The 22,872-nt window shown below is 35.4% G+C and overlaps 1 protein-coding gene and 3 pseudogenes across 1 annotated transcript; 1 reads left to right on the top strand and 3 right to left on the bottom strand.

The window, feature by feature from the left end:
• Nucleotides 1-1,734: 1,734 nt before the first annotated feature.
• Nucleotides 1,735-22,350, bottom strand: LOC127866542 (U4/U6.U5 tri-snRNP-associated protein 2-like). Its single transcript, XM_052407150.1, has 14 exons — nucleotides 22,034-22,350; nucleotides 17,165-17,228; nucleotides 16,493-16,587; nucleotides 14,583-14,719; nucleotides 13,556-13,652; nucleotides 13,107-13,162; nucleotides 12,302-12,527; nucleotides 11,292-11,437; nucleotides 8,181-8,321; nucleotides 7,367-7,495; nucleotides 4,727-4,788; nucleotides 4,362-4,503; nucleotides 3,280-3,366; nucleotides 1,735-2,856 (listed from the first exon to the last, which is right to left on the bottom strand). The coding sequence occupies exons 1-14, from the start codon at nucleotides 22,311-22,313 to the stop codon at nucleotides 2,665-2,667; spliced, it is 1,854 nt and encodes a 617-aa protein (XP_052263110.1). The 5' UTR covers nucleotides 22,314-22,350; the 3' UTR covers nucleotides 1,735-2,664.
• LOC127870545 (small nucleolar RNA snR44) lies at nucleotides 8,933-9,161 on the bottom strand (annotated as a pseudogene).
• Nucleotides 8,980-9,203, top strand: LOC127870547 (small nucleolar RNA snR44; annotated as a pseudogene).
• Nucleotides 9,849-10,046, bottom strand: LOC127870549 (small nucleolar RNA snR44; annotated as a pseudogene).
• Nucleotides 22,351-22,872: the final 522 nt, after the last annotated feature.

Raw genomic sequence — 22,872 nt, 5'->3', positions numbered from 1 at the left:
TGAGAATTGTGAATGCTAGAGTATTTACAAAACAAATGTGGACGGGCGGATGGCGGACAAACACCAATCCTAAAACCTCACCTCAGCAATCAGGGGAGCTAAAAAGTGTGTTTCACCGATCTGAGCCATTGTCCAACTTGTCCGAGAAATCAATAAAACAATGTATTGACTAAGTTTCACAATAATTAGGCACAAAATGTGACTTCTATAGTGTTCGATCACAAGGTTTCTCTCTAGTCACATAAGGAAAACTGCCCCACCCCCTTGCAGCCATGTCTTTTTACCGATCAGGACCATTTGCGAACTCATCTGAGATATATATAAAACCAATCTTTTCACCAAGTTTCATGATGATTGGGCAAAAAATGTAACTTCTAGAGTGTTCACAAGCTTTTTTTACTACATTAATATAAGAAAACTGCCCCCCCCCCCGGCAGCCATGTTATTCAACTGACCGGAACCATTTTCCAACTCAACTCTCATATCAAGGAAACAAATGTTCTGACCAAATTTCATGAAAATTGGGCCAAAAATGTGACTTCTAGAGTGTTCACATGTTTTCACTATATATATAGAGAGAAAAATGCCCCGCCCACTGGAAGCCATGTTTTTTCATCGATCTGGACCATTTTCGAACTCGTCCGAGATAGCAATAAAACCAATTTTTTGACCAACTTTCATGATGGTTGGGCAAAAATTGTGACTTCTAGAGTTTTTACATGGTTTTTCTATAGCCAAATAAGGAAAACTGCCCCGCCCCCAGGCGGCAATGTTTTTCAACGGAACGGAACCACTTTTGAACTCAACCAACGTATCATTCAGACAAACATTTTGACAAAGTTACATTAAGATTGGGCATGAAATGTGACTTCTACAGTGTTTACAACTTTTTTTTTGACCTAGTGACCTTGTTTTTGACCCGGCACGACCCAGTTTCGAACTCGCCCGAGATTTCATTAGGAAAAAGCTTCTGACCAAGTTTCATGAAGATCTGACAATAAATGTGGCCTCAAGTGTTTACGAACAAATATGGACGGACGGACGACGGACAAAGACCGGTTACAAAAGCTCACCTAAGCAATCAGGTGAGCTAAAAATCAAACCATGTGAGCTTTTTGTAAACTGTTTAGTAAGTGTTTGATACATTTTACTGATAAATGCCAACAATAATGGGGAAAGAAATCTAGTGATTTACAATAATATCTTACAAACACTTTAAATCACTTGCTCCGAATTAAGTTTGAATGTAACAGCATTGTGCATAACACCTCCCGCATAGAATGAATTGTAAGTGCCTCATAACCTTAGGGTTGAAAATGTTTCATTAATGTGTGACCTAGGTAGTAAACAGCATGCCATTGTCATAGAAGCTGATAAAACACATTTCAATGTGCATTTGAATGAGATAACTGAAGGAATGTGCTTCCTAAATCGTTCTTTATCTAATAAAAGTGTACTTTATCTTTTAAAAGTGTACATTCAATGAAAACTGAACTATGAATTGTCTATTCAAATTATTGAATTTAATTAACTGTACACTCACCAGTTTACAAAAGAGGAATTGTGTGCTTTAACACACTTAATTTGAGATGTGCCAAATACTTTCATGATTAAGTATGATAAGGGAATCAGTTATTCAGTTTGTCAAATGTATATCTAATAGTTTTTTAAAAGTTGCTCAAGGAATTAATATGCCTGTCAACTAATCTGTCTATATATAGTACAAGAACAATATTTTCTGTAATTTTATAATATTTATTTACATGTAGCTCAGTAAGCTGCATAAAAGAGTGATCATTAACAGAGCACATAGCAACATATAGTAGTTGTATACTAGTATTTTATATTTAGCCTCTAAATCAGGGCTCTAACAACACTTCATTAAGCCATTGTACTATCAGTCAAATAATAGAGGCAATCATCTCTCAAATAACATAGATATCTATGATGACGCAAAGCTTTGCATGCTGGAGTAACCAGTTTACAGATTATTATTAAAAACACACAAAATGGTTTACCTATAATTTATTGCCGGTAACAAACAATAAAGCTTTGCTCTGTGAAACAGATTATAAAGTGTAATGAAACCATTAATATTTATTCTTAACATAGGCTCGAAACCGACTTTCTGTATGCATTTTAACTGGCTACTTATTGTGCTACTTTGATTTTTTTTATAAATATCATTTTTCACACATAAATCCATCTTTAAAACCTTTTACATTACGCCTTTGCAGTTAATTTCATGCTTTCTTATCATGCCGATCTCAGCATAAATTATGGTTGAAAATTACTATCAGAAATAACAACACTGACATCTGTTTTTCTTCTCTCCAGAAATAACATTACTAGTGACTTGTTCTAACAAAATAAAATCTAGTGTCTTTTTCTGACAGCAATCTCAAACTATCTTATATTCCTGTAAAAAATAATACACTAGTGTCCATTCCTGTTAGAAATCAACCACTGACGTTGATTATTGTTGTAAATCACACATTAACGTCCATTCCTTTCAGAAATCACACACTAGTGTCCATTCCTATCAGAAATAAAACAATATGATTGATTCCAGTCAGAAAAACACATAAGCGACAATTCCTGAAATGAACCACACATATGTGGCCAGTTCTGAAAGAAATGACACCCTAGCATGTATTCCACGCCTCATTCCCCTGTGTCCATATCATCATCTTGGTTCCCTGCTCCAGTTTGGCCCAATCCTGCAGGGAGATGGGGACCAGCGTGTGTGACTGTCTGGTTCACTGTTTTGTCAGCTGGTACAGTGGTGTGCTGGGTACCAGAGGCTGGGGTTGGAGAATAGCTCAGGTTGGGAATATCAGTCCGCAGTTCAAAGATCTGAAATATAAAGCAAGACAAGATAGCGTAAACTATCGTAAACAAATGCTGCATAACTAATTAAGGATATTGACTAGGTACTATATATACTAGTACATTGTAAATATCAATACAAATAATATATTTTAATGCAAACACATTTTTTTTTGTGCTTAAAATTTGACATTCAAGCCAAAAGTATCCTCACAACAAATATAAACATGATATTAGATTTTAAACAATGTTTCTTCATATTTATTCAAAGTACACGTTTTCCTAAACTGTTGTTCAACAGCAATAGAGTTTTGAGTTGTGAGTATTTTCTACCCATAAATTATTAAACGCAACCCTGAATTGTTTACTACTAGAAGCTGAGACATGATCCGCTAATTGACTGTTGAAGATGATTATATTGAAAGTAACTGGTTTCCTTCTAGGCAGTACCTGAATATAGCTCTCTGACAGAGTGATCATCTGGGGTAAGATGTCCGCCACATGCAAGTCCTGCAGTTCGTACCACTTACCAGAGCCCTGGAAGATATGAACATCTTAACCCTTTACCACTTAACCCTTTGCATGCTGGGAAATTTGTTGTCTGCTAAAATGTTGTCTGCTGATTTGGTAAAATAAGCATTTTCTTCATTTTTTTTCAAAGAATACTATCAGAAAAGCAAACAGTTTGGATCCAGATGAGACGCCACGTTCTGTGGCGTCTCATCTGGATCCAAACTGTTTGCAAAGGCCTTTAAAATTCGGTTCCCGCACTGAAAGAGTTAAATATGTATTTGAACTCATATGTTGTCACTTAGAATGTTAAATTTAATTTAAGACCTTTCTTACTAGATTCAAGTTTTAAAGGCTTCATTTCCAACCCTTAGATACTGATGTGCAGCAAACAGCATAAAACCTGAACAGACTGCCAGCTACTCGCAGGCTGTTCTGGTTTAATGCTGTTTGAACATAGCCATTTTCACTTTGCTTCTGAGTGGGAAAGGGTTAAAACATAAGTAAAGATATAAGATGTACATGTATACCACATCTGTAAGTATTAATCATAAATAACATATGTCTTGATCATTTGTCGGGTGAATCAAGTGTACTTAATGTTGATAAAAGTATTGAACATTTACAGTGAGTAGTATTGATGATCAGCAAACACTCAGTTTGGTATACCACAGAATTGTGGAAATTTGCATTGATTCCAAAAGTAGGTTAATTTCAATGGCATAATGTGAGGTTAGATGATAGGGATGTGTTGATAGTTTTAAAGACATAATCAATGCAAGTATAATATTTTTTAGGAGGCATTATTAATGTAATACCAAATGTGTAATTTTAAGTCTAATACATACAGATGGACAAACTAATGCAAATGGAAAAGTGGCCAATTAATATATATGAACCCAGCATCAGTAGTTGCAAAGGGCATATTTTGTTATAGTTGTCATGAGAAATTTATTTTTTGTGTGCATTATTTATAATGTTAGCATAAGAACATACATACCAATTCAAGTATTATTTCTCACCTTATGAAGAATATGGGTCCTGTATGTCCCCTTGCCCGCTCCAGGCTCCCCATCATGTACGACGTTAGCCATGAGGTCATAGGTCGTGTACTTGTGGCGGGCTCTCACCTCCGCAGGCAGCAGGTCCCCGAAATCAATGTTCCTTACAACAACATAGCAGATACAGAACATAGCTCACACTTCAGTGTTAAAATTTAAATCAAAATAATATTATTCACAATCATCGCTGGATTTTCATTAAAATGATCAGAATTTTATTCACAATCTTTAATTCAAATTAATCTTCAAAGCTATTTAACATATTTCACAAATGGAGAATCGATCCATTTTGTAAATCTTATTTTCAATTAATATTAATAGCTTACTTGATAGGGAAGTTTACAATTGTTGGATTCTTTTCTTGAACGAAGAAGTTCTTGGTGAATCTCTGCAATTAAATGGATGGATGAATTGAACTTATGGCTACTTCCAATTGCAGACATATATACTCTTCATAAAAATATATTTTTATCATATGTTGGGTGTAATAATAAAAGCTATTGGAACAGATTCATTGTTTTAAGGAAGTGATAACAGAAACATATCAAATAAAGCAAGCTTGCACCAATTAAATAGAACAATATCCATTCACTTGCATAAAGATCCATAGAATGTAAAAGTGTATGAAATCAACAGAAAAGAGAAAGGAACACACTCATGCAGCTGTAAATATAGATTATTTGTTCATGCTTTCCTTTGTTTTTTAGTGAAATACAGGGGATTTACAATGGTCATTCATTTTTTAAACAGAGAAAAGAGCTTAGTCACAGAAAGAGCAGTCAGCTGCCATGTTAATGTTGTCAGAGAAAGAACAGGATATCCATAAGTTTCATCAACCTGACTGAAGTACTTTCTCATTTTGGCAGAATCCAGATGTTAGTTTTTCTTTTATTTCAGTAATTATAGCAACCACAATTCGTCTTACAAAAAAACAACAACACTAACATAATGCAAAATGTCCCTCTATCTACATACAAAGCTTCATCAACCTAGCTTTAGTACTTTTTGAGTTATCAAAAGGTCCAAGCAAGAGCAAACACAAAACAAGAAACCGTTGGAGACAGATGATGCTCCCCAAAGTTTTTTTGTCACAATATTGCACTATATATTCAGATAAAAGTTAACCTCTTGGGGGGCATAACTTTGGACAAAATAATACGATGGATGGTTTAGCAACTTAAATTTCAAAGGGCCATAACTCTGTGAAAAATCATCTGACTAGAACCCGCTGATAATATGCACATGTCCTCTTGGTAGTGAAGCTTCCCATAAAGTTTCATTGAAATCTTGTCATTAGTTGCCGAGAAATAGCCCAGACAAGAATTGCACTATATGTACAGTTAATGGAAATTTCAAAAGGCCATAACTAAGTGAAAAATCATCCGACCAGAACTGGCTGATAATATGCACATCTCCTCTTGGTAGTGAAGCTTCCCATAAAGTTTAATTGAATTCCGGTCATTAATTGCTGAGAAATAGCCTGGACAAAAATTGTGCACGGACGGAAGAACACACTCACGGACAGACAAAGCGGCGACTATATGCTCCCCCCCAAAAATTTGGGGGGAGCATTAAATTATGGGCTAGGGGTAACCCTATAGTTCCCTCGGTTATAAGGTAGAAGACCTATAAGTGATAATTTTCGATGTTTCACTAAAGCAACTTTGTCTTGTTCTTGAATTGACGCTATAAATAACAAGAGGGCCATGATGGCCCTGAATCGCTCACCTGAATAACCAAATACAATCCCAACCCAGATTTCATCAAGATAAACATTCTGACCAAATTTCATAAAGATTAGATGAAAACTGTGACCTCTATTGTCTTCACAAGTTTTTTCTATTATTTGACCTAGTGACCTAGTTTTTGACCCCAGGTGACCCAAATACAATCCCAACCAAGATTTCATCAAGATAAACATTCTGATCAAATTTCATAAAGATTGGATGAAAACTGTGTCCTCTATTGTCTATACAAGGTTTTTCTATTATTTGACCTAGTGACCTAGTTTTTGACCTAGTGACCTAGTTTTTGACCTAGTGACCTAGTTTTTGACCCCAGATGACCAAAATACAATCCCAACCCAGATTTCATCAAGATAAACATTCTGACCAAATTTCATAAAGATTGGAGGAAAACTGTGACCTCTACTGTCTACACAAACACATTGTTGACGGTTTTTTCTATTATTTGACCTAGTGACCTAGTTTTTTTTACCTCAGATGACCCAAATACAATCCCAACCCAGATTTCATCAAGATAAACATTCTGACAAAATTTCATAAAGATTGGATGAAAATAGTGACCTCTACTGTCTACACAAGGTTTTTCTATTATTTGACCTAGTTTTTGACCCCAGATGACCCAAATACAATCACAACCCAGATTTCATCAAGATAAACATTCTGACCAAATTTCATAAAGATTGGATGAAAACTGTGACCTCTACTGTCTACACAAACAAATTGTTGACGGACACACGCACGCACACACGTACATACGGACATCACACGGTCATATAAGCTCACCATGTCACTTCGTGACAGGTGAGCTAAAAACAAATCCTTAAGAATGCAAAATTCAAAATGCTTGACATAAAGTCATCTCAGAATCTTGAATTTATGACATTACTCACGCAAGTCTCAAATTAAACCACTTTAAAACAAAAACAGTGGAAAAGCACACACAAAATACTTTTTTATTGGTTTTGAACGATCATAATTTTGTTTTCAATACATTTTCACTTGCCAATAAAAATACATAATCTACTAAAATATACAAATATCCAATGTCTGTATACAAATAGTACTACATGCAAAGGACTACCAGTACAATGAACCATACCTTGATGCAGACAATGGACAGATAGACAAAACTGAAATGTGGCCCTGTTTTCAAATATCAGGTTTTATGAACCTGGTTTGCTTACTTTTTTATTTATGCAGGGTCCAGATGTTATACAATACCTTGATGTAGACGATGATGTACGGAGGCAGCTTAGTGAGTTCGAACCTCTTGAGTGTCGAGTCTTTGTGTGTCTTGTACTCCTTCTCATAGACCCCGTTGAACTTGGCGAGGATGTTGTGGAAGGGCACCTGGTGATGACAAAAATTGAAAATTGAAATCCTGAAAGGACCTGTGAATTCCACAAATTGACAGTCAAATCATGAAAGGACATGTGAATTTCCCAGGATCTCTCATACTACAGGACGCAAAAAAAATTAATCTGATATGTTAACATGTATTTACTGGCCAATGTGACTCTCTTTCATTGAATGTAATACCTTTTCTGAAAGCATTACTATTCAGAAACTTTAACTCAAATGAACCAGAATTTGACATTGTAAATAACATTCAACAAGTGTGAGTTGTTATGCAAGACTGTGTCACAAGTAAATATTGTTTTTCAGGTGTCAACTTTTGCATGGAATATGACAATGTACCGTCAGACTGCATCCACCACATGGGGGAATGTGGAAAAGTATGAAACTTTATAAGTCATATCAGCCCCTTGCAATCTGTTTTTCATACATATTTGAAGGATGAGTGCATGAGTTTGCAGGACAAGTGTAAACTGCAAATCACTCTTCTTGCAGGAATAGCGCAGTTTTCAAAATATTGGAGTCTTCCTCTCTGAAAAGGGGGTTAAATGCATGTGTGTAAAGTGTCGTCCCTGATTAGCCTGTGCAGACTTCACAAGCTAATCTGGGACGACACTTAACACACATGCATTAAACCCTGTTTTCTCAGACCATCACTCAAATATGTCTACTGCTGTACCTGTGGGATGATGTTCTCCTGAAGCTCATCGGGGTAGAGGGGCTGGGGTGGGAGGTCACAGGTCAGGTACAGCCAGGGGATCTCCTCCACAACCTCCTGGTACTCCTCCGTCAGCAGCAGCTTCTGCTTCTCATGTTCCGCCTGAATTGGGGAAAATAATTTATTAATTTATGGCATGCTTTGTATAATGTACTTTGTGAACACAAGTTGTGCAATTAAAAGATTGTTTGAAATAGATCAGTGTTACACTGATCACTCTTTTTTATAGTTTTTCCAATTGCAATTTTTGGTGAATACTCGAAATATTATAAACCACACCTTCCGTATCACCGCATGTGTATTCGTCATTCTATTTTTGCTGTTATGAACTTCGAAAATAAATCATAATGGACGAAAAAAATACAGTATCCGAAAACGGTAATCCGAAAAATTGTACGCGTTTTGCACATGAAATATGCATAATATAAAATATTAATATGCATAATCTAAAATGTGCATATCGTTCGACTACTTTATCTCTTAATACGGCGTTTGCCATCGGCCGCAATATTGTAGGCAGAGGCCAATATCAATTGTAAATGATTGTAAATGATTTATTCCAAAAATAACACTTTCGCAATGCCGATCATGTTTACATCAATTAACGTCACAGCGCGTGAGTTAAAATACACCACCTTAGTGTAATTCCAAACACGTGTTTCGTTAAAATTAGCTGACCATTATGGTGTACGAACTGGTCCAAAACTATTCTAAACTGTCCGGGACAGTTTAGAAACCGTCCGGGACGGTTTGTAAACTGTCCCGGACTGTTTACTAAACTGTCCCGGACAGTTTATTAAACTGTCCCGGACAGTTTACAAACTGTCCGGGACGGTTTAGGAAAGTTTTGGACCGTTCGTGCGCATAAACCGTCCGGGACGGTTTAAACTGTCCGGGACAGTTTAGTAAACTGTCCGGGACAGTTAAGTAAACTGTCCGGGACGGTTTAAACTGTCCGATACGGTATTATTTATATCAACCAATCAGAACACTCCTTACAATAATGCTTTACTTTAGAAGTCGTAATGTAATATCGTTGTCATCTCGAGCGACGCTATTTTTCTCAGACAAAACATGATTTTAAAAATATTCAATCAATAATTGCTGCCAAAAACGCCAGAGTTAAAAATGATTATTTTATGTACTCGAAATAAATGTATTTGCCCACAAAGTATTTCTGACATTGGTAACGAATTTCTTCTTTTACAGTCGCTGCCCTAAAACTGTCGAGTAGGTGTAAACTCGGGATATGATGTCGGTTAATAGCTATTCATAGCTAATGTTTCTTTGTTACACATGTACCGACTTAAAATAAAATTTGATTTGATTTGATTTGATTTGATGTGGTCATTCTGTTCACATTTCTAGCCAGAGCATCCAATCTTGTCAGTGAAGAGTTAATCACCTCAAGGGACCTATTTGTCTCTAAAATTCTTGTAATGGAATTTAACACCTCCCGACAAGTCTCTAAAAACCGATCTCTGTCCATATTCGCGTACAAATGATAAATTATCGAACAATCACTCGAGTAAACGTTACTAAAACGGAAATTCTCACTTTCGAAATGGCACACAAATGCGAAGTGTTCTGATTGGTTGATTGACTCCTCCTAAGAACCTTTGCCGTACTAAAATTTATGCCTGTAAACCGTCCGGGACAGTTTAGGAAACCGTCCCGGACAGTTTCCAGGAAACCGTCCCGGACAGTTTCCTAAACTGTCCCGGACGGTTTGTAATACACAAAATAAATCGCCCGGTACAGTTTACAGACGCACGAGCGGTTCAAAAGTAAGAAACTGTCCGGGACAGTTTAGTAAACTGTCCGGGACAGTTTACAAACCGTCCCGGACGGTTTATAAACCGTCCCGGACAGTTTAGAATAGTTTTGGACCAGTTCGTACACCATAGACCATGGCATATGCCGGGTCCCTTTGAATTGGGAAAACCAGGTCACCTGGTTAAAAATTGGAATCATTATGTTAAAGTAGACGACAAACAGCGGTAATTACGGAAATAATTAGTTGATGGCGATTAAATAATTATTTCATCAAGCAATGTTCAACGTAATCTAATTGCAGAAAAAACGGCGTGCAAAACAAAACCAGCCAACAATATTAGCGGCGATTTTCAATAATGACGATTAAATAATAATTGGCGAAAAATTAACAAAGATCTAACAGTTACCGATAATTGGTAAAGCACAGGGAGATTAAAGACGTTTTTTTCCGAAATATATCACTGCTGTCGGACACTGATTGAGAAAAATGCTCTAGGCCACAATGTCGCAGAAGTTATTGACGCGTGTATGACAATACACAGGGTCGAGTGTGTACACAGGTAATCTCGTTATCGATTTTTCCTGCTTGATGGCCCGATTTGCAGGCGTTTCGCATTCGCCGGACAACATTTAGTGGCAATTTGTTTTTTATGTAGGCGGATAAAATAATCGCCATTTTTTCTAGACAATTTTAAGAAATAATAGCCAGTTGGATAAAATAATCGCCATTGGCGATAATGTCTGGCAGCAGCGTGAGCACTGAGTGTAGCAATTAGGCAGTAATTTGAAGACATTCCTGTTGATGCCATTACTAATAGTGTCGTATTTTGGAAAAAGTAGGCTTAATAGACATGCTCAAAGTGTGATCACAGATTGGCCTATGCAGTCCTCACAGGTTAATTAGGGACGACACTTTCTGCCTAAGCTAGATTTTCATTTAGAAGAGACTTCCTTAACAAAAGAATTCCATAAAAGCAAAAAGTGACGTCCTTGATTAGCTAGTGCAGACAAAACTTTCTGCTTATTTTTTTTTTATTCATTTAAACAAAGTGCGTTTTTTTAACAAAAATCAAGCCTAGGCAGAAAAAGTGTATAGGTATGCATTAAGCCAAGTTTTCCCACAACATGGCCCATGTAATGCATGGAAATTAGTTTTACAATACATGTACTAAAATCAGAAATATAGTTATGTGACACAGTTGGGCAAAAACTTAACACCCACATTATTTTACTTAAATCAGTTTTAAGACTGAAATAAACACACTCATAACTCTAAAAAGTAGCTTGGATACTGACCATTTCCAAGGGTGGGACCTTTCTGGAGAAGACCCTCATTTTGCCCCTGAATGTCTTGTTGATGATAGAGCTGGCCAGCTTCCTAGTGCCGTTGAGGGCTCCATGCAGGGCATTGAGGAACCAGGACATGAACTCCAGGGCGTCACCTGATCAGGGCAAAGTGACCAAGTGAGCAGCGCTTAAAAGTATGCTTATGAGCAAAGTGACCAAGTGAGCAGCGCTTAAAAGTATGCTTATGAGCAAAGTGACCAAGTGAGCAGCACTTAAAAGTATGCTTATGACAAAACATACAAGTCGTGTCTAGGCTCTATGAAGTAGGTCATATGCTTCAAAACATTTATATTATTTATATGCTACAAATTATTTGATTACTATTAGTATTATACTATTATTATATTTCCTTTTTTTCAGATTACCAGAAAGCTGCTGAAGCACATAAACTGTGGCACCATATGCAGGCTGTTAAAAAGGTGTCAACAATACTGACAACTTATTGAATGTGCTGTTAAAATATGAAATTGTTAAATGTGTTGTTATTTTAAATAATTCTGTTATTAAATCTGTAAATTCTGTATTACTGTAAAATGCTCAGTTTTTTGTTCGTATTATAATAACATGATCTTCATTGCCCGGATGTAGCCCCAGTGTGGCGACAACTTTTTAAATTTGGCGTAAGTAAGTGGCGACAACTTTTTAAAGCCCAGAGTGAACCCTGCATGTGACTTGGGCAAATTATTGTATGTAAACTGAATAAGACATGGGCCATAAAGGCAATAAATTATAAATATGAGCATTGTTTTAAATTAGCACGCGCCAACAAGCTCCACACAAATAAATTTTAAACCAGGCCTGCTCAGCTCAGATTCTTGATTTCAAATATAACGGCTTGTAATAGTTTGTTGGTATCAATTAATGATAAAGAATAATTGGCTAGCATGGACAAACTGCTTGTTTTGATGATAAATCCTTCAAAAACTAGAGATTACAATACGCATTCTTCAAGATGTTACCTTGTGAAGTGATCTGGAAGCGTTTCTTGCTGCACAATACGACTGATTGCAACATTTCATGAGGGCTGACGTGAGCCTTGAAATTCCGAGGGTTCCAGAGTTTACGTAGCAGCTCACCAAACCTCTGAACAACTAGGAACATCTGGTCTCCAGGCGGGCGCTTGATGCCCTTGTAATTGCTCTCTTGAAGAAAGTAGTTCCGCAATGGAGTGACATGGGACAATGCCTGAAACAACATGGCAAAGATGTTACATGGGACAATGCCTCCAAAAACATGGCATTGGGAGCTTATAAACAAGTACTAATTTAATTACAACACGGCTGTTGTTTTCTAACAGTCTATTTTTCACCTTTGGGTGAAAGGTGCCAGGGCTCTTCAGATGGGAATTTTTATATGGAAAGGGTAATTATATTTGTTGAAAAGAATTATTGTATGTGTGAAGTCAACTTTGCTATAAAACATTAACTAAATACATGTACTGTGCTACAAATATTACATTTTATAATGCTTAAGCTTTTTTGATGAAAATAACGGAGTTTATATACAATAATGCCATTAAATAAGACTTTTTGGGCCAAATTTAGTCAATTCTTGTTCAAAAAAAAGTTTAAAATGACAGGGGACTTTGAAGGCCATCAAAGGAGCACAATAAAATTTTTTAGCTGGGGAATAAGCCATATTTCAGCTCCAAATTATTGTTCAACAAGTCATTGTCTAGCTTTTCTGATAAATAAAGATGAACATAAATATTTGTCACTTAAGCCTACATTATAAATCACAAATTAAAATCTGATGCCCACTTACATGAAGTATCACATTGCAGTAGTCATTTGCTTTGATGTTGTTCAAACCAACAATCCCTGGAGAAGAAATTTATGATGTATTAGTACATTTTGATCACATAAGCTTAAATATTTTTGTCAAACATAATGGCCTTCCAGCCATTGCAGAGCTAATATAATGGATCATGTGCTTAACATCAAATCGATGTGGTATTTATTTATCACAATAGCACTTAATGTACAATAGAAACATTCAATAGATAGTTATAATTATATACATCAATTTATAATTTATATCAGTAATACCTGTATATTTGCGTACATTCATAAAACATAGTAAGAGGCACAGAGAATCATGAACATTGATTACATATAATTTACTGGTAATAGTCGTATAGAGATAATGCATGATTATGACATGGCAACATGTGTTCAGACTCTGTATTAAACCAATCAGAATAGTCAACCCACCTGGCAGGTATGTAGTGCCATCATATGCTCTGGACATCTTTGATGTGCCGTCAAACTGGGAGATGAGATTGGTCGTAAATGTGGGATTCAAGACGTACTGCAAGGACAGAAAAATACAAAATTTTAAAGTATGCTGATGACACTCTATTTATTTAGAAGATTTAAAGAATTGAAATGTTGCATCGTAATGTAAATAAAGACAAAAAAATACTCGTACAGAAACATTTATATACAATTTTTCAACGGTTAAAAAATGTACCCATCCTAAATAAACAACTACCCGGAGGTACAAAAACTTGTTGAGGGATTTTAATTACTTTTATACATGCTTACAACTACGATAAAGGGGTTTGTATACTTTAAATAAGAAATTATAAATGCCGAAAACATGTTTTGGCAATTATAAATGGCAAGCATTGCACAATTTTTTTCCATTTCAATCAATGAAACACTATTTCGAGCACAGGTATTTATTATCAATATAATACACTACTTCATATGAAGTTTTTTTATATTTTGGAATAGCAGATAAAATGGTCAAGTAAACAATCAAAGAGTTGGTATTTTTAACAAAAGCACAGGTTAAAACATAATATATATAATATGCATGTATATTATGTTCTCGAGTAAAAAAACACATGGATTAGAATGCACCCAATCACGTTCTTACTAAGAAAAGCACAGGTTAGAAAGCATAAACTTGTGTTATCAATTAAAAAAGCACAGTTTAAAACAATGTGCTTGAGTCGAAAAGCAGTTTGAGAAAAAAACTTACCGTATGTCTTCAAGTAGAAAAAGCAAATGTTGAAAAGCACACAATTATGTTCTCAAATTGAAAATCACAGGTCAGAAACCACACAATTATGCTCTCAAACAGAAAAGCATAGGTTAGAAACCACACACTTATGCTGTCAAGAGGAAAAGCACAGGTTAGAAAGCACAAAGTAATTTTCTTGAATTGAAAACTACAGGTTAGAAAGCACAAAAATATGCTCTTAAGTAGCCCAACACAGATAAGAAAGCATACAATAATGTCCTCTAGTGAAGAGTCTATGATCTCGTAGTTGTCTGGCAGGCAGTAGAACTTGTGAGTGGCCAGGTTGAGGAACACATGGTGACTCTCCTGTACACTGTGAGTGTAGGCATGTGACTTGTTGCCTCGACCTGTGAACACAATCATCATATAGATATGGTCAGATCAACTGATTTCTGCACAGGCTAATCAGGGATGACTTCTCTGATTTAGTGGAATTTTTCGTTTATAGGGTCTCTTTTTAATGAAAAATACAGAGTAGGCAGAAAGTATTTTCCCTGATCAGCCTAATTGGCCCATGCTAATATAGTACGAAATTTTTGTATAATTTTCCCAGAACGCGGCTCATGTATTTATGGTGAGATTCATGTATTTATGGTGAGATTCATGTATTTATGGTGAGATTCATGTATTTATGGTCAGATTCATGTATTTATGGTCAGATCAACAAATAAGGCTGAAAGATGCACACATCCAAAACATATGCAATCAAATTTGTGCAGATACGCATGTATGTGCACTGAAAATAAAATCTGGAGGTTGTATGCAAACTTTTAAATAATAGCAAACACAAATAAAAAAATACCAACAAGGGACAAAATTGTCACAAAACCAGGTTTTCATTGTGAAAAAAAAATCTGATAAAGGGAGAAAACTCAAACTGAACTTTTGAAATGAACAAACAAAATTAACCCCCTTTGTAAGTTTGTTTTAAAAAAAATAAATATTTATAGTCGTGGCGACCTTGACATTGGAGATATTGACGTGATTCTTTCGTGCGACACACCGTCCCATGATGGTGAACAAATGTGCCAAATGATTTTAAAATCTCACAATGATTGACATAGTTATGGCCAGGACAAGCTCATTTATGGCCATTTTTGACCTTTGAACTCAAAGTGTGACCTTGACCTTGGAGATATCGACGTAATTATTTCGCGCGACACACCGTCCAATGATGGTGAAAAATGTGCCAAATGATTTTAAAATCTGACAATGAACAACATAGTTATGGCCCGGACAAGCTTGTTCCGCCCGCCCACCAGCCAGCCCGCCCGCCAGCCAGCCCGCCCGCATTCGCCAATCTAATAACCAGTTTTTTCCTTCGGAAAACCTGGTTAAAAACCTGGTTAAAAAACCTGGTTAAAAACCTGGTTAATAAACAATATCATAATTTTAAAGGAGTACATGTAATATTGAAAATTACCATATTTAAAACATTTATTTGTTACTGTTTTGAAACACTATAACTTATCTAAGGTAACTAACATGTAAAGTTATCAACAATAACTTTTGCTTTATAATCTTTATAATAAAGTTCATTTTAGTTTATTTATATTTAATGCATACAAACAAGTCAGTACAATGTACAACTAAATTGTTCATTATTATTTTAACAAATGTATTTTAACTAAAACTTAGACCTGTAAATGTTGTGCCTGAAATACCCAACATGTCACTTTGTAAGAGGGCATTTGCGGTTCTTTGTTTCCCAACAATTCTACCCTCCTACCTATGAAGTCTCCATTTGATACCTCATATTAAAGTCAAGCTATACCCTGGACAACATTTCAGCAAGAACATTAACTTTTTGAAAAAACTGCAAAGCTATAAAACCAAGAGTAATGGTTTTCATGCACTTCACTGGATACTTTTCAAGGTAAATTCTGAACAAAATATAAGTGTACAAACGTATGAACTGCAATAACTGCAAATAAGTGTTTCACGGCCGATGGACTGACTGATGGAAAGACAGACTGACAGACAGCCATGGTAATTCCAGTATACTCATTGTCACTAATTTCAGAGGGTATAATTAAGATGTCCAAATTGAAACTCATTTTTTCTAGACAATTAACATGAACAATTGCTTTTGCTAGGGTTATACATATGCATACCATTACCTTGGAAATATTTTCCACAGACCAGACAGGCATAGACATTGATGTGGGACAGGGACACCGAACACAGTTTTTCAAAGTCAAAATCCAGAACAGACCTGAAAAGAGAATGTTTAAAAATTATTCAGCAACATTTTACTACATTATAGTTTTCAATTTGTTTTCAAAGTCTGAATCTGCAAAATGTAAGTGCTGACAAAAGTCATTTCTTTTAAAATGACGAAATTTCGTGCTGACAAAAATAAATGGTTCCAAAGTATTCTGAATGACCCTTACATTTTTGTACCATGCTTTCATGCAGTTCAGATAAGTCAATTGTATAATAATTTCATGGTATTTTGGTATTTACGTTATTTACTTGCTGAATTCAGGTTTTATCATAACTTTGCTAAAGTTGGACACCATGCCAAACAGAATGCAATTTGAATGGCTACTTTAATGCATATGGCCAAACTAAATCAGTTTTACGTGGAACTAATGAACATCCATTTTATCTAAAACAAGATGATAATTCCAAAAAAGAAGATCCCAGAGAATTGTCGCTATAAAAAGTGACTTGCCTAAAGAGCTACACATTTTTAAAATCACTTGCTCTTCTCGCATTTTTACCAGGTACAGGCAAGCGTCTGCTTCAGTTGACCCCTGTAATCTTTTTGAGTTTTTCAAAATGCTTACCTGTTGATTGTATCTAAGTACGGACAGATTCTACTTTTGTCAACTTTTGGATCTTGAACAGGTACTGAAACATAATATAAATAATATGACAGGTATTTGGTATCTGCTTGTCTAACATTTATAATGATGCAGTAGCACATTAAGAATTTGCTTAGATTTTATCCTATTTATCACAAACATAAGATAACTGAATTGTTAATTGTCATATCTTGACAAAATACTTATTTTCAAAACCAATTGGATAATCACAAATGAGAGCTTTCCACAGGCCATTTAACGGTTTCTGGACTGGGTGCTTGAGTTTCGAAATCAGAGTCTGCTGGGGGCATGACATTTTCTTATTTATAAGTGTAACTGCATTCTGAAGCTTATGCATGTTGTCCAAATGATCAACGTATTGCTAGGTTACATAGTTTCCAGATTAATATTCGACAAATTATTGAGATGAATGCTGTTTTCAGTAACCCCGACACTTTGAATGCATTTCATACACCCAGATATGCTTGAATACGCCTCTTTGTTTTATTGAAAAAAATCAAGCCATTCAACATTAAGATAAGCACAAGTCATTTGTCAAAACAATGATTATATAGGTCGGTTAACATATCGAAGTGGCATACACATTCAAATCCTGAATATGATCTGTGAAAAGAGACTTGCTTGAAACATAGATAAATAATGATTAATCACAAGAATGTTTAAAACACAAATGAGAACCATCCCAACATACACAGACACAGAATACAAACAATTTTGAATATTTCATAACAAAGAAATGTCAGTATACTTTCACAGAATTAATTTTCATTCTCTATCATTTTTCATAAAATCCTGACTCCATTATGTTGCATGAAATCTTAATTAACTTTCAGTTGTCAGTTGTTCATTGTTATAGAATATGAACAGCACACGATGTGCACACATCATGTCAGGTGATTTATGCATGTTCAGTGGGAATACCCTGTCCTGAAAACCCTGTGGAAAGCACTGTAATAATCTTCAATTTTAATCATGCCAAAATGACAAAAAAACAACAAAAACTTTGCACTCATAGTATCCTAATCATTATCATTCCAACTGCAGGCCTTGAAGAATTTTTCCAGAGCCACTCGCCCTGCAGGGCGAGTAGGCCTGACAATCCACTCGCCCTTCGCTTTGATCTTCTCGTCCTGCATTAAAAAATAAATAAATCTATATTTATAGTTATGATCGACCAGAACCTTTTGTAAACTTGAACTATCTTTCTGTTCCCTGTCTCCACCACCTTGCAGATAATATAAAATAGAACCCTTTTCCATGCTGAGTTTTAATATTTCAGACAAACATTTACTTAAAGACACGCTTGATTGACAAATGGTTATAATATGGTAAATTTTGGCTAAGGCTTCTGATCACGAATTATTCTGTTTATTAATATTTATTTTTTCTGTTTATTTTTCATTAAATATAAGAAGTATTATAATTTACCAGTTATGTATTATTTTTTATTGATATTAACATTAAAATAAAATTTTATTCTTCACGAAATGACCAATATATTTAACTGTTTTTTTCACTTTTAATCAATTAGCTAAGAGCACTGACACCTACGAAAAGAGCACAGCCGATTTCGAGAATTATTTTTACTGTGCGTGTGACGTCATTTGTCATTGTCAAAACGAAAGTGCAGTTTCTTTGTGTACTAAACCAATTTTTTGTTCGTTCAAAAAATTGTTCGCAATTTGTATCGATGTGGCAGGAGTTCTGGAACTGAACTTATATTTCTCAACTTGAAAAACAGCACTCGCCCGGACTGTCGAGTATTTAACAGACTTTACTCGCCCGACAGTCAACTTCACTCGCATATGCGAGCGGTTGAGTGGATTTTTCAAGGCCTGAACTGGGTATCTTTTAAAAATCAGATGGAAACCTAGTATATAACCTGCATAATGTACACCAATAAATATAAAATACAAATGTTATGTCAGTGTTTTTTTCCACCATTTTGGGAATGGGGCCAACCCTTTGGATTGGGAAAATGTGCAGTGTTTTGACTAAAATTGAGAAATTAATGTTGTTTTGCTAAAAAAGCTTCAAAATTGAGATTACAAGTGTATTCAGTATTATATTTACTAAGGTTAAACTTATATGGATGGGAGTTAAACAAAATATTGAGATCTAAAAACTATATAAATATAAATATTTATTTATGTGTGTGGAAACCTTCTTTTGGTAATTTTTAGCTCCCATTTGGGAAAAAAATATATTTTTCCATTGGGAATGGGGCCGATACCTGAACCCGATTTTGACGGAAAACAAACCACTGTATGTTCCGCTATCTTTTTGCATTTGACATTATATTTTATGGCTGTCATCACGTAGTGAATACACATGTTTGATATCTCACCGGATTAATGTATTGCTGTTGAATTTTGACTTAATCCACAGGCAGCAGTATCATAAATTTGCCCCCACCCTAAAAACACACATGTTCCCATGCAGTTGCCGACAAAATGCAACTGGATTCGTTAAAAGACAGTAAAAGCAACGAGATAACACTACTAACCGATCTCCTGCTAGGCTAATAACTTTAATATTCAATTAAATTCGACTTTCTCGCTACATGTCTTTGTTTTGCTGTCATATTTTGTAGATGGAATGCTGAGTTCTAAAACGCCATATCATTGGCCAACACAATGAGAGCAACCAACCAGATGACGCGTTATAAATTAAAATGTTGTACATGTGTAGTTGAAACACAGAGTGACATGTAGCGAGAAAGTCAAATTTAATTGAATATTAAGGGGGGGGGGGAGGTGGACAAATTTATGATACTACTGCCTGTGACTTAACCCTTTCCCTGATAGACCTCTTATCTGATCTGCTACTCCAGGCCAATACCAGTCCTGCTGTTCTGATAACAGTGACTCCATATACAGCTGATAAGCCTGACTACACCATCTCAATAGGGTTATTGGGAAAATAATGGAAACATTCTCAACTGTTACACCTGTCTTGTTTAGGCTTAATTTTCACTTAGTTTCTTGCATTTCACATCATTTGTGTCAATGTAAATATTGTAGAGAAATAAATTCTCATTCCAACCATATAAATTTTAAGTCTGTATTCTTATAAATAATACGAGGATATAAGTTATAACAAGTTATACAAGCGTATGCGAATGCAACAAGAAATGCAGTGAGAACCCCACCTTAAAATATTGAATTGTAACATTAAGAGATTAATCTTTTGAAATGTCGGCATTTTGTTTTTATTTCAGACTCCATGCAGTTTTCAGATCATAATCTCTGTGCTTTATTACCCGAACTCGTTAGTTTCTGGACACGTGTGCTACTGAAAAAAGCCACCGGGATTGCGTTTTATGGCCCAAACAAGCCCAAAGTGTCTAGTATCCCGTGTGTTTTATCCCTAAATGTTAGATAATGCATTATTAATTATTATGTTGGTCAGTACAAAAGGCCTACTGAAAACCGCCGACTGCGTCTTTGTTTTATTGCTCAATCAAGCAGCGATAATCCAATATCCTGTGTATTACAAAAACACCAACTTTAGATTAGCACGTGTGGTCTGTCAAAACCATGATTTTATATGTCAGTAAATATATACAAGTAATTCTCGTAAATGATCTCGGAAACGGGACTTGCTTTAAACATTTATCATTACGATATTAATTTTAATAAGATAAATGAGAACCAAACAAACATACACAGACAACATAAAATATAAATAATTATGACAAATTAAATGGAAAAAAACGTTGGTCTATTTTCGAAAATCACTTTTACTTTCTCCCAATTTCCAGAAAATGACTTGTACATATTGCATAAAATCTAAATATAGATGACGCTGTTAATTGGTCGTTGTAAAAGAATATTCATGAACTGTACACGGCACTTTGCGTGCAATCAGATACAGTACAATAATTGTTGCAATATTGAATGAACTAACATATGAAAATGATACAGCGTTTATTACTTTTATTTTATTCAGGAAAATGTCAAAATCATTTGCGAGATGCCCCAATACTTAAATGGAAATTCACTACGAAGCTTTTACGTTGCTGTCTGCGCTACGCAGTTTTTGTTATAAATAAATACACACACGCCTATTTTCGCGCTCTTTTTGTCCAAACAAAGACCTGACACGAAAATATCATGGGCATATACATGTATTTATTTCTGGCTACAATTTGTAACAGAACAATAACTGTACACGATGCGCGCACACCACATTATGTTATTTACGCTAATTTGAATACCATTGTCCCCATTGGACACCTATTTCATCAAATCTTTAAATAGAAACAAATGCTGAAATTTATTTGACACTTTAGAAAAATGTCGGATGTTTGTGTTTATGAGTTTTCTTGAGCACTTTTGTCGTTAATATCAATCAGAATTTGCATTTGAAAATGGACATTGGGAATATACGGGATTATCGGGTAATGGATAGACACGACCAAATTCGCATGTATGCGGTAATTGATAGAGACGGTAATAAACGCATGTATCGGGGAATCGATAGACTCGGGATTATACGCATCTATCGGGGAAAGGGTTAACCCATCAGCTGAAAATTTAGAGTCATTTATAATAAGGAAAAAAGTGAGTGGCAGTGCCCCAAGAAATTATAAACTCATTTTAATTTGAAGAAAATAGTGTGTGAAATCCTAGAGTGGCTGAAAACCTAAGAGTTATTATGAAAACGCAACCAGGACTTGAAGGCAATTGAAAATCTATGAAACATCCAAAACATAATCAGGAATGAGCGTGTGCAAATTAGTGGGTTACACGCCACCAAATATTGGAAAAACAATGAATTAGTTTCATTTTCAGTATTAATGAAGTCATTCTTAAAGAAAAGTGCTACCTATATCTTCTTCATAAAATGAATCATCAACTTCTTTCTTAAGGTTTGTCTTTGACGGTTTGCTTTTATGTTTTTCATCTTTAGTCCGTTTTGATTTCTTTTCTTTCTTCCGTTCTTTTCGTTCCGGGGAACTTTTGCGTCGAGATTTGTCATCATCAATGGATTTACGTTTTTTGTTCGGACTTTCTTTTTCCGTGTTGTTGTCGCCTTTTCGCTTGAACGCACCAGATTCTTGATTTGTTATATTATTTCGTTCCGATAACGTTGTATTTTCCGCCATGTTTGCGTGCCGGTGTGAAATACGTCACAAATTTACGCGTAGTTTAGAGAAATACCGCACCTACCAATACTATACGTGGTTACATTAAACTAATTCTTCTGCTGTTTACAAGTTTGAAAACATCCTGCGGAATCAAAACCAAGTATATGACCATGACTTAAAATAATGGCATTAAACTCGTTGTTGTTTAAGATGTCATAAAATAGTGAATTTTTAAATCTCAAGCATCTAGAATCTTTGGTCATCTTTGCTACTGCATGGATCAAGGCTTCCATCTCAGCTCTGTAGTTTATGCAAAAAAGGCCTGTTAGTATTGCCGTTGCTTCCAACTTTCGTCTGTGTACTGCGCCCCCTTCTCTTGACTGGGCCTGTTGAACATCCATCTGTGTAGACCCTTATCAATATCTCCTGTGGATAACTTTCTTCAAGTACAGGCGATAGTAAGGTACAGACTATGATATTTCTCCGTGTATTTTCCCACGAGCACAGGTTTCATTACTTCAACTTCAATGGAATACTCTTCAACGCCACGGTGGACATCTACTGAAGAGGGTTAAAA

The sequence above is a fragment of the Dreissena polymorpha genome, chromosome 2, assembly GCF_020536995.1.
Source record: "Dreissena polymorpha isolate Duluth1 chromosome 2, UMN_Dpol_1.0, whole genome shotgun sequence".
In the NCBI taxonomy this organism is placed as follows: Eukaryota; Metazoa; Mollusca; class Bivalvia; order Myida; family Dreissenidae; genus Dreissena; species Dreissena polymorpha.
This window is presented reverse-complemented; position numbering and strand designations above follow the sequence as displayed.